This window comes from Sapajus apella, unplaced genomic scaffold, assembly GCF_009761245.1.
Source record: "Sapajus apella isolate SASKATOON/1434 unplaced genomic scaffold, GSC_monkey_1.0 scaffold2, whole genome shotgun sequence".
NCBI classification, from domain to species: Eukaryota; Metazoa; Chordata; class Mammalia; order Primates; family Cebidae; genus Sapajus; species Sapajus apella.
In genome coordinates this window covers 23,666,792-23,681,618 of record NW_022436942.1, presented here as the reverse complement: position 1 = coordinate 23,681,618, position 14,827 = coordinate 23,666,792, and the positions used below count along the sequence as shown (strand labels likewise).

Genomic DNA, 14,827 nt, shown 5'->3' with positions numbered 1-14,827 from the left:
CCGCTGTGAGCCGCTGTGAGCCGCTGGGCCACTGTGGGCTTTTTATCTTTTCCCAATGGGCTGGCTCCCCGGCTCCACTGACACTCCTGCCCCATAGCCCCAGGGGTAGTGGGAGGGGTCCTGTGGGCCGTGGGGAGTGCCCTATCCCCCAACAGGAGGGAGGGGCCCTCCCAGTTGTCACCTGTGCTCCAGAGCTGGGGCTGAGCCGAGACTGTGTGGGGCAGGATGCCACCTTCTCCCCCTGCCCCCAGGCTCTCCTTGGTTGGCACAGGATGACACGGGCTCCCACGGCCACCCCCACCACCCAGTGGCTGACTTGCTCTCCTCCCACGCAGCCCCAGTGGCCGCTGTCAATAGGGCTCTGTTCTACAGGGTTTGTCCCAGGCCCCTGTTGTAAGCCAAGGCTGCAGGGCCCAGGGCTGTGCAGGTGGTGGGGAATGCAGCGTTGGGCAATGGGCTGCCAGAGAGAGCGTCCAGGCCTCCTCCTGTCCCACCCTCCAGCCCACGGCCCACCACTCCTCACAGGTCCAGGGTGGGGGACACAGGTGACAGGGTGAGAGTGGGGACAGCCTGTGCCTCTGCCCTACAGTGGCAGACCCTTCTGGGAGATGAGTCTGTGCTGGCAAAGTGGATTCAAGGACAGAAAGAGGGTCCCTGCCCAACCGTGAGGCCTGGGCACTTGATCCAGGGTGGGAAAGGCCTGAGGTCCTCTGGCAGGGCCCAGAAGCCTGTGAGCAAAGGACACTCATGGAGGCTGAAGAGAGGCCAGGGGCTATAAGCCACACCTGAGATCCCTGACCCTCTGCCCCTCAGCGGAGTCCCCTCAGAAAGGCCCAGCCGCTTTGGAGGGAGCTGGAGGGGGGTCAAGGACACGGACCACCCTGGGTGGAAACAGGCACAGCTCCAAGAAGCAGGTGTTCTGAAAAAGCCCCAGGAGGCCCACGCCGCAGCCATCACTCCCACCTTCCCCTGCCCCACAGGCAGGAGCCCACGTGTCTGATTCAGAGGGGCTGGGGAGCACCTTAAATCCCCTCACATGGTTCCCTCGCTTCCTATTCACCTCAGTCTGCTGGCACCAAACACAGCCCCAAGCAAAGAGACGTCAACTGTCAAGGCAGAAGGGTGATTCAGGAGGTGACTTTAGAAACTGGCCCTCCTCACCCCCTTCGTGTCGCAGCAAGAAGATAGGCTCAAAGAGAACAGAGACTTGCCCTGAAAAGGAGTAAGGACGGCATTGCTGTGCTCCCCAACCCCACCAGAGGAGCAGGGTGACCAGCCAGCTTGTGTCCCCAGGATCCCAACAGGGAGGACGTGGGACTGCCATGGAGAAGGCTTGGCCTCCCTCCTGTGGTCCCCACAGCCCGGGAGGGTAGGTGAAGAGACAGCCTACTCCAGGACCAGAGGGAGCTGTGGGCTCTCCTCCTAGAGCCCCTGGGAGGCTGGAAGTGGCTCCCAGCTGCTTGAAGAAGTTGAACCTGGCCCCCACAAGGAATCAGGGAGAGAGTGCTTGCAGAACTAGTCCCTAATACCTAAGAGATTTTGGAGTTAGGACACCAGCATTTGAGGGGGCCGAGCCGAGAAGTCTCCCGCACTGAGCTGTGTGTCCTGGGGCAACTCGCAACTTCTCTGGGCCCTATTTCCTCTGCTTATAAGCAGGTCCCTCCGTGGAAGCCCTTTGGAAAAGCGATGGCCTGTGATCCCTGGACAAAGCTGCCACTTCCCACTGCCCTTTGTCTCCTTTCCTCAGGCTGAGATCACTTTCTCAGCCTCCCTTATCTCTCCCTGGGCTGCGTGGGAGGGGGAAACAGTCATGAGTGGGCCCTAGCCTCCAGGACGTGGCTGTGGGCCCCTGGGACAGGGGAGGTGTCAGCCCTCTGAGTCACAGTGCAGCCAGGCTGGTGGGAGTGAGAGGCAGTCGGTAAACACACATCTCACCCCACCCCAGACACTGACAGTCACTCGCGCCAGTCCCTCACACACATTTACCAAGCACACTCTCTGGGCCAGGCTTTGCGCTGGGATCTGGCCAGGCTTTGTGCTGTGCATGGAGCTTCCAGCTGCTGCTTAGAGGCAGCCTCCCTCGCACCCAGGCTCCCAGCCTAGGCCCAGACAGGAGCCTGGGAGGCCACTTTGCCTCCACCAGCCCTTACTCTCCACACTATCTTCAGATAGGACATGCAAGCTCAGACCTTCTTTCTGCAGCCCAGGGAGAAGCAGTTTCCTCCCCTCCTGCCCTCCACAGAGAGGAAGATCTGCTGTACACTGCTGGACTCATTACTGGGGGCTCCATCTCTGGAGACTGTCACCTGCCCAGAGTCCCTCCCTGATGGCAGGACACAAAACCAGAGGGGATTGAAGAAGGGAGGGGGAAAGACAGTGGATGCTGCCAACCTAGCACCTGCCATGGGCCAGGCTGGGTGCTGAGCAATAGGAAAGTTGTAGGGACCAGGAGCCCCCCAGAGTGTACGGCCTTCTGAGTTCATCCTCACCATTATTGCTGTCAGCACTTACTGAATATGTGCTATGCGGCAGACAGTGGCCTGGGCACCTTCCATGCAACGGCATGTGGCGTCTCCACGCTGGGGATGCGCCATCTGCCTCCCTCCCACTCCATTCTCCACCCTCCTCTCACCCTTTTGGGCTGCTCCCTGGCACTCTGGCTTCCAGCTGGGTTGACCAGAGGTGCCAGCAGGAGATCAGAGAAAGGAGAGAATTTAGGTGTTTCTTCCCGGCTCCATCCCTGCTCCCAACCACTTCAGACCACTGTCTGGGGCTGGGGCTGCGTCCCCCATGAGTACAGTTGCTGCCGCTCACAGCTTCTCTTCTTCTTCAGCTCCACATAAGGTGGCCAGCTCATCCTGATTTTCTCAGGACTGCCTGGCTTCAGCACTGCAAGCTCCCTCGGTCTTGGACAGTCTGAGAGTGTGGACCTGGCTGTAGGGGTGGTAGCAGCTTCCCACCATTGCGGGTCGCTGGCCTCTCCACCCCTGTTCCCTCAGCCTACCCACACCTCTGTAAGTAATGCTTTCATGAAAGTCAATTTGAGCCTGGTGCAGTGGCTCACACCTGTAATCCCAATACTTTGGGAGGCTGGGGCGGGCAGATCACCTGAGGTCAGGAGTTCAAGACCAGCCTGACCAACATTGGAGAAACCCCATCTTTACTAAAAATACAAAATTAGCCAGGAGCGGTTGCACATGCCTGTAGTCCCAGCTACTCGGGAGGCTGAAGCAGGAAAATCGCCTGAACCCAGGAGACAAAGGTTGTGGTGAGCCGAGGTTTGTCATTGCACTCCAGCCTGGGTAACAAAAGCGAAACTCCATCTCGAAAGTAAATAAATAAAATAAAGTCAATTTAGCTCTCTCAGGTCCTCACTTCCAAGATAACAACGAAAAGAAGGAACAACGGTCACGCCAACAGGGGCCACGGCCACATGCAGACTATCCGCTGCACAAACCCCACCTGACACATGCCCGAGGGCAAGGCCATGAAGAAGGTCATCATCTGAAACATGGCAGAGGCCACTGCCATCAGGGACATTGCCAAAGCGAGTGTCTTGGACGTCTGGGTGCTTCCCAAGCTGTGTGTGAAACCACATCACCATGTGAGGTGAGGCACCCGCAGCAGGCCAAGTAGGAAGCAGCCACAGGAAGCCCAGAAGGACCCAACACCCATATCCCGATTCAGAACTGCAGTGCTGCCCACAACCTCTGCCTGAGCCCATGTAAGGGGCTGAATCCCCCAGCACTAAAGAAAGACTATCCCCCAGGGAAAAAAGAACACTGAAATTATACTTTTTTTAAAGTCCATTTAATTGAACTACCTTGGATGAATTTAGTTTCCTTCCGGGATCCTAATGGCACAGTTGCCACACAGCCCTGTGAGGTACATATGCTTATTAATCTCTTTTTACAGGTGAGGTAACTGAAGAGGTCAAGCTGCTTGATCAGGGTCACACCACTAGGACACGGCAGAGCTGGGATTCAAGCCTAGGAGTTGTAGCCGCATCCTCACCAGCTCCTGTCTCCCTCATACAAAGCTGAAAAGCTTCTTGCATGATTTGGAGGGAGAGATCCATGGAGCTGAGAAAAGGTCTTCCCTCCCCCTCAGCAAGGAGAGGCATAGTGTGACCTCCTGCAGCCCAGGCTATGGAGTCTAGCGCTAAGTAAGGTTCCACCACCTGGGTCTGGAAATCGAGAATAGGGAAAGAGCAACTGCAGGTCCCCACGGGGACGCTGGGGTGAGTAGAAAAGGCGATCCTCCCAGGCCCTCCTGGCACCCCTGGCTTCCTGCAGAGCTTCCTGAAGGAGAGGAAGGAATAGAAGTTTCCAGCCTCATGTTTGGACTTGCCCCAGGATAAGATGAGAGCGAACAGATAAGGCGGTAGGGGCAGAGTTTGAGCCCCAAGACTCCATCAGAGCCCCCAGGCACAGGCTGAGCACATCCTCATCCTGGGTACAGGAATGCCAGGCTAATAGAGAAGCTGAGTCCCTGCCCAGAACCAGACAGACACAGAGCCTGGGACAGCAACGGGTGCAGCCAGACTGCCAGGGACAGGAAGGGCCCAGGAGGTTAGACGTGGGAATTAGAGTAGGTTCCTAAGAAGAGAAAAAATGGGTGCACAGTCAGGAAGAAGGAGGAACAAGGAGGAAGGTGGCTGCCCCCCGTCAGGACTAGAACCTCTTAAAACAGGCAATTGGCCAGGTGTGGTGGCTCATGCCTGTAATCCCAGCACTTTGGGAGGCTGAGGTGGGCGGATCACCTGAGGTCAGGAGTTCAAGACCAGCCTGGCCAACATGGTGAAACCCCATCTCTACTAAAAATACAAAAAAATTAGCTGGGCGTGGTGGCAGACACCTGTAATCCCAGCTACTCAGGAAACTGAGGCAGGAGAGTCACTTGAACCCGGGAGGCAAAGGTTGCAGTGAGCCGAGATCGTGCCATTGCACTCCAACCTGGGCGACAGAGTGAAACTCTGTCTCAAAAAAAAAAATAAATAAGCAGGCAATTAATGAGGAAGTGAGCTATAAGCGCTAAAACCTTAGTGGAGGTGGGGAGATGGAGGGCACTCCAAGGAACACACTGGAGGGCTCAAAGGATCCCTTGATCGTGTGGCTGGTATATGGAGTGAGTGGCCCATAGGACACATTCGGACACAGATTGCCTTCCCAGGAGAGGAGGCTGGGGAGCCACACAGCTTTTGTTTTGCCAGGTGGGGTGTGTAAGCAGTTAGAGCATTCAGAACAACAGGCAGGGACATTTTATTGAATTTTGCAGCATCCACTGTGGGCTGGCTTGGGCTGTGGGCCGTGGATACAGAGTTGGCCTTGCAGAGCTGGCTGATGGGGGGAGCAGGCCAAACGCATTCAGGAAGGACGTGGCTGCTGGGTCACTCAGTAGGTGATGGATGTCTTCAGACTTGACTCAACTGTCTTCTTCAGGATGGTGTGGCAGCTGGAGCCAGAGCTGGAGCCAGCTGCAGAGCAGGAACCCAAAACAGGGTCCATCCCAGAGCCCAGGAGGACACTGGAGCCTCCAGTCACGATGCTGGTGCAGTGGGACCCAGAGCTGCCTTTGCCGCCACCAAGTCCACAGGTGCCCCCCAGGCCTCCACCAACTCCTCCAGACACGACAGCACTGCCTCCCACCGAGGCTGCCAAGAAACGCACCGGGTCAGAGCACGGTCCTCAGCTCCCCAGGGGGATCCCACCCTCAAAGCCCCCTGATACTCACAGATAGTGACCTGGCTGGGACACTCCCCAGACATCCTAGGGGAAAAGGGACAAGAGGAGGATGTGCTAAGAAATACTGCAAAGAATGCATCCCCACAATCTTTTAAGTCCCTCAGAGCAGGTCACCCGCCCTCTTAGCAGATAAAATCCACTCCCCAACTTAAAATCCTTCTCTGCAGAGTTGCTTGCCCTTAGTGACTCACAATGTCAGGAAATCTCTCAGAATGCTCTTCAGCAAGCAGCTCGCTGTGTTGGCTTCCCATCCTCCTCCCCCACCTCATATTCCCAGGTCCCTCCCAGCCTCCTTCACCTGCACTCCTCGCTCTCCAGCAGCCTGCGGTAGGTGGCGATCTCCACATCCAGGGAAAGCTTCGTGCTCATCAGCTCCTGGTACTCGCGCAGCAGCTGGGCCAAGTTCTTCTTGGCCATCCTCAGAGCGGCCTCCAACTCATCCACCTTGGCCTGAGCATCCTTGAGGGCCAGCTCCCCACGCTGCTCGGCATCAGCGATGGCGCCCTGCAGGCTGGCATTCTGGAAGCGGGGTGGGAATGAGCAAGAAAGTGGCTGTAAGTTCAACATAGCCTCCCAAAGCACCCACTGTGGATATCACTTGATGCCTGGGGCTGATCATAATCTCATGAGCTCAAATTTATCCGTGGCTGTCTGTACCAACACCACCCCTGCAACAGGCTCCTCTCATTCTAAGAAAAGGCATTGCTTCCCTCACTTCCTTACCTCCTGCAGTGGGTTGAAACTATCCCCCAAAACTTTCATGTCCACCCAGGACCCCAGAATGTGATCTTATTGGAAGTAGGCTCTTTACAGATATAATTAAGGATCTCATGATCATATCGTACCATATTTAGGGTGAGCCCTAAATCCAATGACTGGTGTCCTTATGAATAGAAGAGGAAACATAGAGACAGATACAGAGAGAAGAGCTCATCAGAAGAGAGAGGCCGAGATCAGAATGATGCAGCAATAAGACAAGAAATGCCAAGGAGCTCCTGGAGCCTGCAGAAACTAGCAAGACCCAGGGAGGACTCCCGCTGCACCTTCAGAGAGAGCACAGCCCCGCCGACACCTTGATTTCAGACCTCAAAGCTCTAGGACTGTGAGAGGTTACATTTCTGTTGCTTTAGGCCACCCAATTTGTGGTGATTTGTCATGGCAGCCCAGGGACACTAGTACACCTCCTACACCACCTCCCCAAGTGCTCTTTTCCTATTTCTCCCCACCCCCAACCCTTGGCACTTTACCAGAGCCTCTCCCAGGGTGCTTAGAGCTCTTCCTGTACCATGGATCACTATCTACAAGGCTCCTCCTGAGGACCACCATGGTTCTTCATTTTTTTCAGATAGTCCCATTTCAAATACTTTGTCCTGTTGTCAGAGTACATCAAACCATGTGCCTCAATTTTGGGTTTAAAAAATATCATCTCAGCAGGGTGCGGTGGCTCACGCCTGTAATCCTAGCACTTTGGGAGGCCAAGTCGGGTGGATCACGAGGTCAGGAGTTCAAGACCAGCCTGACCAACATGGTGAAACCCCATCTCTACTAAAAATACAAAAATTAGCCAGGCATGGTGGCACATGCCTGTAATCCCAGCTACTCAGGAGGCTGAGGCAGGAGAATTGCTTGAACCCAGGAGGCGGAGGTTGCGGTGAGCCGAGATCGCGCCATTGCACTCCAGCCTGGGTGACAGAGCGAGACTGCATCAAGAAAGAGAGAGAGAGAGAGAAGAAAGAAAGAAAAAGAAAGAAAGAAAGAAAGAAAGAAAGAAAGAAAGAAAGAAAGAAAGAAAGAAAGAAAGAAAGAGAGAGAGAGAGAGAAAGAGAGCGAGAGAAAGAGAGAGAGAGAGGAAGGAAGGAAGGAAGGAAGGAAGGAAGAAAAAGAAAGAAAGAGAGAGAGAGAGAAAGGGAGAGAGAGAGGAAGGAAGGAAGGAAGGAAAAGAAAGAAAGAAAAAAAAGAAAAAGAAAGAAAGAAAGAAAGAAAGAAAGAAAGAAAGAAAGAAAGAAAGAAGGAAAGAAAGAAAGAAAGAGAAAGAAGGAAGGAAGGGAGGAAGGAAGGAAGGAAGGAAGGAAGGAAGGAAGGAAGGAAGGAAGGAAGGAGGGAGGGAGGGAAGGAGGGAGGGAAGGAAGAAAAGGAAGAAAGAAAGAAAAAGGAAGGAAGGAAGGAAGAAAGAAAAAAGAGAAAGAAAGAAAGAATCTCTTTACTTAAAATAGAAAGCTAGAGGAAGGATGAGATCCCTATCTTATCAGCCTTACAGTTGATTTGCCCCCACATCTGACTCAGGAAAGAAAGAATTACCTAAAGGCTCTCATTATTCTATTCCCACTCTGTGGACAGAAACATAATCTCTACTCTATAGATGAAGAAACTGAGGCTCAGAAAGATGAGGGGCAGAACTGGGACCCTAACCCACTTGGGCCTGCACAGGGGAGCCCAGTTCATCATGTTTGTGCAGGAAAAGGAGCAGTGGACAGTGCTATAGCCGCAGGAGTGATTCTCCCGGGGAGGCACGTTGCTACGTGAGGAGCTGTGATGCCCAGGCCTGCGTACCCAGTACACACTCCAGAGTGCTGCCCCTGGACCCTGAAGACCACATGCTTCAGAACCCGCTGGGCAACCTCATTTAAAAAGCAGATTTCTGGGCCCCATCCTTAGAGATTCTGACTCCTCAGCTCTGCCAGAAGGCCCAGGAATCTGCATCTCAACAGCCACCGCAGAGGATTCCAAAGCAAGGGGTCCAAATTGGTCGGTGAAACAGTGGCAACAAATTGAGTAGAGGACCCATCACAGTCATCTCAGCCTCTCATTGCAATTAAGAGCCAGAAGGATAGTTTGGGATGAAGTGTGGGTTCTGGATGCTCCAAGAACCCTCCAGGAGGGCTTTGCTTGGGAGTCAAGGGACCGCATGCGACTTTCGAATCAAGCTGTAGCACTTAAGGAAACGGCCTGACTCTGTGGTCTCTGCTCTCCACCCTCCATTGATCCCCAAATTGATCTTTTGGGTTTAGGAAATATGAGTGCAAGGATACATTACAGTTTGAGAATTCATAACACTTCAGATCTAGAAGTGAGGTCTCTAGGCCTCAGGAGGAGCAGGAAACTGCCTCCCTCCCCTTGCCAACCCCTCCCTCTATTTCTGACCCTGTAATACAAATACCTAAGGAGAAGCTAGCCCCACCCTGCTGCCAACTTACCTATGTCTGAGGCCCTGACTCCCAATTTCCCCAACAGGGCACCAGGACCTTCAGTGTTTGACCTTAAAGTCCCTGCTGGGCTTGAGAAGTCAGAGTCAAAAGAAGAGATAAGAGGTGTGGGCTGGGCGCAGTGGCTCATGCCTGTAATCCCAATACTTTGGGAGGCCGAGACAGGTGGATCACCCAAGGTCAGGAGTTCAAGACCAGCCTGGCCAACACAATGAAACCCCGTCTCTACTAAAAATACAAAAATTAGCCAGGGGTGGTGGTGGGTGCCTGTAATCTCAGCTACTAGGGAGGCTGAGGCAAGAGAATTGCTGGAACCCAGGAGGCAGAGGTTGCAGTGACCCAAGATCTCGCCATTGCACTCCAGCCCAGGCCGACAACAGCAAGACTCGGTCTCAAAAATAAATTAATTAATTAATTAAAGATATGTGGCTGGATGCAGTGGCTCACACCTGTAATCCCACCACTTTGGGAGGCCAAGGTGGGCAAATCACTTGAGATCAGGAGTTTGAGACCAGCCTATCCAACATGGTGAAACTCCATCTCTACTAAAAATACAAAAATTAGCCAAGTGTGGTGGTGGGTGCCTGTAATCCCAGCTACTTGGGAGGCTGAGGCAGGAGAATCGCTTGAACCCGGGAGGCAGAGGTTGCAGTGAGCCCAGATCACGTCACTGCACTCCAGCCTGGGCAACAGAGTAAGCCTTTGTCTCAAAAATAAAAAGTAAAGAACCAAGAGATGAATTAACCCTCTCCCCAAGGGGCTGAAAGCAAGATGTACATCTGGACATAGACTACAATGCTATCAGGCCCTCCCCAACGCCAGGGGTATGCAGTGCAGTGGCAATGTCCCACAGAAGCCAACACGTGGCTAGAAGTCACAGCAGGAAGGCTGAATTCACCCTAGATGGGGCTTGAAGTTCTCTTCTCCCCAAAATTATCCAAAGCTCCAGCCAGTTATCAAGGTCCTTGACACAAACCTACTGGCAACCCTGACCAGAGAGACAGAAGCTAGGAACTGGGGAGTGAGTTGAAGGCACGAAGGCAATGAGAGGACATTTGGGGGGTTCTGGGAATCTACCTGCTTCTTGAGGTTCTCAATCTGATTCTGCAGTCTCTGAATCTCTTGGTGCAGCTGAGAGACCTGGACTTTGGTTTCCTGAATGCTGTTCCCATGAAGCTGGGCAGTCACCTGAAGCTCCTGGTACTGATGGGAGAACAGAGGGGACACCGTTAGTTGAGAAGACCACCACCTTTGACCATCTCGCCATGTTTGGAATGCCACCTCTCACTTCCTTATTTGGAGTGTGTGTTAAATGTCTGCAGCCAGGACATGGTGGGATGTGCTCCTGGAAGTCCAAGCTTACCTCCCACAGCTCCCCTGTCTTGCCTCCCTCCTGAGGGGGAAATGCCCTGCCCACCCAGCCCCAGGCCTTCAGGGAGGTAACTGGAACTGCCCCAATGGAATCGAGGTGGATGACCACCCTAGAGTGTGGGCATGGAGACCCAGCCATTTCCAGCATGGAGCTGCCCCCCCCGGTCCCACCACCTTGGTCTGGTACAGGGCCTCAGCCTCAGCCTTGCTGGTCCGGGCGATCTCCTCGTACCGGGCGCGGACCTCAGTGATGATGCTGCTGAAGTCCAGGTAACGGTTGTTGTCCATGGACAGCACCACAGATGTGTCGCTGTCCTGGGTCTGGAGCTGGGCCAGCTCCTGCCGGGAAGACGGACTCAGTGTCCACCCACCGCCAGCTCCCTCTCCCCTTGAAGCCTAGCACAGGTGAGCAGGATGATGAATTTCTGCCTACATGCCACGACCCCCATTCATGCCAGGTGGCATTGAGTATGCCCTGCCCACCTTGGGACTCAATCTCCTCATTCAAAAATGAGGGTCATAGGAGGTGGTCTTTGAAGTCTCTTGCAGCTTGGGCATTAATGGAAAATGGCCTGCAAGGCCCAAAATCACCCAGTCTCCATCACTCCTCAGACCTCCTTTTTTTTTTTTAGATGGAGTCTTGCTCTGTTGCCCAGGCTAGAGTGCAATGGCACGATCTCACTGTAACCTCCCCAGTTCAAGCAATTCTTCTGCCTCAGCCTCCCTAGTAGCTAGGATTACAGGTGCATGCCATCACACCCGGCTAATTTTTGTATTTTTTGTAGAGATGGGGTTTCACCAGGCTGGTCTCAAACTCCTGACCTCAGGTGATCTGCCTACCTCAGCCTCCCAAAGTGCTGGGATTACAGGCGTGAGCCACCTCACCCAGCCCTCCCCAGACCTCTTATCACGCTCCTCTCTCTTGCTCCTACTGCTCTGGCCACACCGGCCTTCCTGCATTTCCTCAGACAGCGCACTCCCGCTGCGGGCTGCGGCCACTGCCCAGAATCCCAGAAACCCACCTGCATGGTGAGCTTACTCATCTCCTCCAAATCTTTGCTCAGATTCTCTCTCCTAAACAAGGTCTATTCTGGCCACCCAATTTGAAATCGCCACCTGCTCCATGTTCCCAATCCTTTCCCTGTTCTCATTTTCCTTTTTCCATGGCGTTTATCACCTTCTAACATACTATATAATTTCCTTATTTCCTTATACCTTATAATTTCCTTATTTACTAAGCAACTAAGTCTGTTCCTTATTGCCTGTCTCCCACTAGAAAGCAAACTTAGGGATTTTTGTCTGGTTATTCCTTGATGTATCTCCAGGACCTAGCAATTCACATAGCAAGTTTTCAGTAATTGATTGTAGAGTGACTGAATGACTCAGAATCTAAGCCACCCTAACAGACTTCCCCTCCTGGCCACTCTCCCCATGGCCACAGGAAGCCTGCCCATCCAGTCCCCTCTCTTGGCTCCCGCCTGCCCTTTGTAGAGACTCACTTCTTCATACAGACGCTTCAAGAAGCAGATGTACTCCCTCAGAGTTTCCAGCTTGCCCTCCAACTCCATCTTGCTCAGGAAAACACCATCCACATCCTGGCGACAGGGGGAGAGAAACCGTGTAACCCCCTCTTCCTCTTTGGGGCCTTACTCTGGCTCAGGAATTCTGTTGATGGACTGCTGAACACCCATCCACCACTGCCTCCAGAGACCCCCCGCTTCCTCCTCCAGCCCCACCCTGTCCTGCTCTCTCCTTTGCCCCACATTGACCGAACATCGCCTCCAGGAAGTCTTCCCTGATTAATTGCAACCAGTTCTGCTTCTTCCTCTCCCTCCCTGCCCTCTCCTGCAGTGACATCAGAGCTTGTCAAGCAGTCCTTCAGTCAGATCTTATCTATGTCCTATTTCCCCAGGGGACCCCTGCAGGCAGAATGATAGACTGTCCTAAATCAGGACCTCCCACACTTTCCCTCCCAGCTCAGGGCTAGGCTCCATGCATGGTGGATGCTCAGGACATAAGTGGAGCACTGGCCCCCACCCTCACCTTCTTGAGGACCACAAAGTCATTTTCAAGCGTGGCACGCCTGTGGGCCTCCTCCTGGTACCTGCCAAATAAATAGAAAAGGATGCAGTTCCAGGCTCCACGGTCAGAGCCAATGACCCTGCCTCCAAGCATGACCTCCCTGAAAAGGACTTCTTGCCATAAAATGCCCCAAAACAGGACAGCAACCAGCCCTTCTCTCCTTTCTGCCACGTCCTAGCTATGTCCCCCTGCCACTCTTTCAGCCCTTGTCCTTTTCATGACGACCGCCACATTGTTTCAGTTTGTAAGGCATATTCAGATGCCTTTTCTCACTTGCTATGCACACCCGTCACTGCAGGCAGGCATTTTGGGCTTTATCAGAGAGATTAGACAATTTGATAAAGACCCCACAGATGACTAGGTAAGACAAAGCAGACCCAACCCAAGTCTCCTGACCCAATCCTGGGTTCCTTCCAGAGCCTTCCTTCCTCCACCTCACATTCCATTGTCCCAACAGCCCTGGGAGGTCAGAAGGGCGGGTGACATTTCCCAAGTTTACAGAAGGGAAACCAAGGCTGGGAGAGATGAGATCCCTTGCCCAGGCCACACAGCTACCCCTCACTCACAGTCGCCCCAACCCAAGCACCCTATTAGTCCAGGGGTCTCTCCACTCCACCAGGTGACCTAGGCGTGGAACCCAGAACCACAGCCCATCTGTGAATCGTGTCTCGGGTCTGGGGACGGCCCCACTAAATTGATTTCCTTCCATCCCTGGAACCAGAGAACATCTGAATCACTTTAGCCCACAGCCTGCTGAACAGGAATTTCTCAAGGAAAAAAAGCCACTGGGGCACATTGTTTAAATAAGCCCTTCCCAGTCTTGACCAGAAACACGGGCCCTTGCAGCTGGGGCGTGTAGGACACCGGTCTCCCTGCCCTTCCTCTGGGGTTCTCCAGACCTGGGTAGGGGCTGCGGGACCTCCTTTCCTGTAGCAGGTGGGCACCTGAGAGGCTGGGGAATGGGGGCGCAGAGGGTAGAGGGGAGGCCAGTCATGTGCCTCTGGGTGCTCAGCACATGGGACACCCCCTGGCTGACAGACCCAATCTGAGTCCTCCCTGACCCCGCCCACATCACATGGGGAAATGTCACTGTGCCTACTTGGACTTATACTCCTCCTCTTGGTCCCGGCAGATCTTCAGCTCTGCATCCAGAGCCCCTCGTTCTCCCTGGAGCTGCTCCAGCTGCTTCCTGAGCTGGGCCAGGCAGGCCTCAAAGACAGGCTCCAGGCCCTGCGGGTGGCCACTCACCCCCTGCTGCTGCAGCAGATGCCACTTGGTCTCCAGGACCTTGTTCTGCTGCTCCAGGAACCGCACCTGCAGCACAGAGCATCCCTGAGGCCCCGGGGACTCCTTGGGCACAGCCTCTGGAAAGCAAAGCCTGAGGGACCCTCCCGTCAGCCTCACATTTCCCCTGCCTCCCAACCCAGCCTGGGTAGGGGGAGCCTCATGACCTTCATGACACTCTGAACACACCAAAATAACTGGACAGACTAATGGGGCAGGATCTTCCCCCTGCTGGCTGGCCATCCTCTATCCCTGAGCCCCAATCATGGAACAACAGGGCCTCAGCACAGCCAGAGAGAGTCCAGTTAGACCACAGAAGGGACTTCCTGGCTGCAGAAGTTATTAGGAAAGAGGTAGAAGGAGGCCAAACTTCCCATTCCCAAGTCCATCAAGAGCAGCTCCTCCAAGGGAGGCACAGAGACAGGGACTGGGCTGAGTTGACCCTCACCTTGTCAATGAAGGAAGCAAAGTGGTTGTTGAGGGTTCTGATCTCCTGGGTCTCCTGCGTCCGCACCACCTGGAACTGGGGGTCAATCTCAATCTTCAGTGGGGTCAGCAGATTCTGGTTGATGGTCACTTTTTGGATGCCCCCCGGAGGGCACAGGGAAAGCCCAGGCCCACCACTCTGCTCCCCAAACCGCACCCCCAGCCTTGCCCCTGACCCCCAGGTGCTCCGACGAGAGCCCCCCAGGCACCCCCCAAAGGAATTAAGGCTCCTGCTGCTGAAGCCAACACTGCTGCAGCCCCTTGAACGAGCAGAACAGGCTGAGCGAGTGCTGAAGCCCCTCTGGGCCCGGCACGGGGAGAGAGGCATGGCAGAGGCAGGCAGTCACACAGCAGCAGACCAACAGACGGATTGTCAAGGTGTGTGCGTTTCTGCCCTGGGGCCCCAGCACGAGACTTTTATCCACTCCTGTACCTGGGCTGGGCCTTGGAGAGCAAGATGCTCTTGACCTGACTGTGTCTGTCACTTGGCTCCAGCTGACTTACTCTGACATGCCTGGAGAACAAGTGTCCGGCACGTGCAGAGCCAAGGGAGAGGGAGACCCAGACCCTGCCCTCGGAGCTCCCAGGCTGGTGGAGAAATAGGCGTCCCCGAAGACAAGGAAGCAAGCGGGAAACGGGGACTTCAGTGCTGAGGGA

At 54.3% G+C, this 14,827-nt stretch overlaps 1 protein-coding gene across 1 annotated transcript; it reads right to left on the bottom strand.

Moving 5' to 3' along the window:
• Positions 1-5,245: 5,245 nt before the first annotated feature.
• On the bottom strand, positions 5,246-14,563 carry KRT78 (keratin 78). The gene is made up of 9 exons (XM_032293088.1): positions 14,133-14,563; positions 13,500-13,714; positions 12,362-12,422; positions 11,818-11,913; positions 10,493-10,657; positions 10,025-10,150; positions 6,043-6,263; positions 5,734-5,768; positions 5,246-5,653 (listed from the first exon to the last, which is right to left on the bottom strand). The coding sequence occupies exons 1-9, from the start codon at positions 14,496-14,498 to the stop codon at positions 5,394-5,396; spliced, it is 1,545 nt and encodes a 514-aa protein (XP_032148979.1). The 5' UTR covers positions 14,499-14,563; the 3' UTR covers positions 5,246-5,393.
• Between the last annotated feature and the right edge of the window lie 264 nt (positions 14,564-14,827).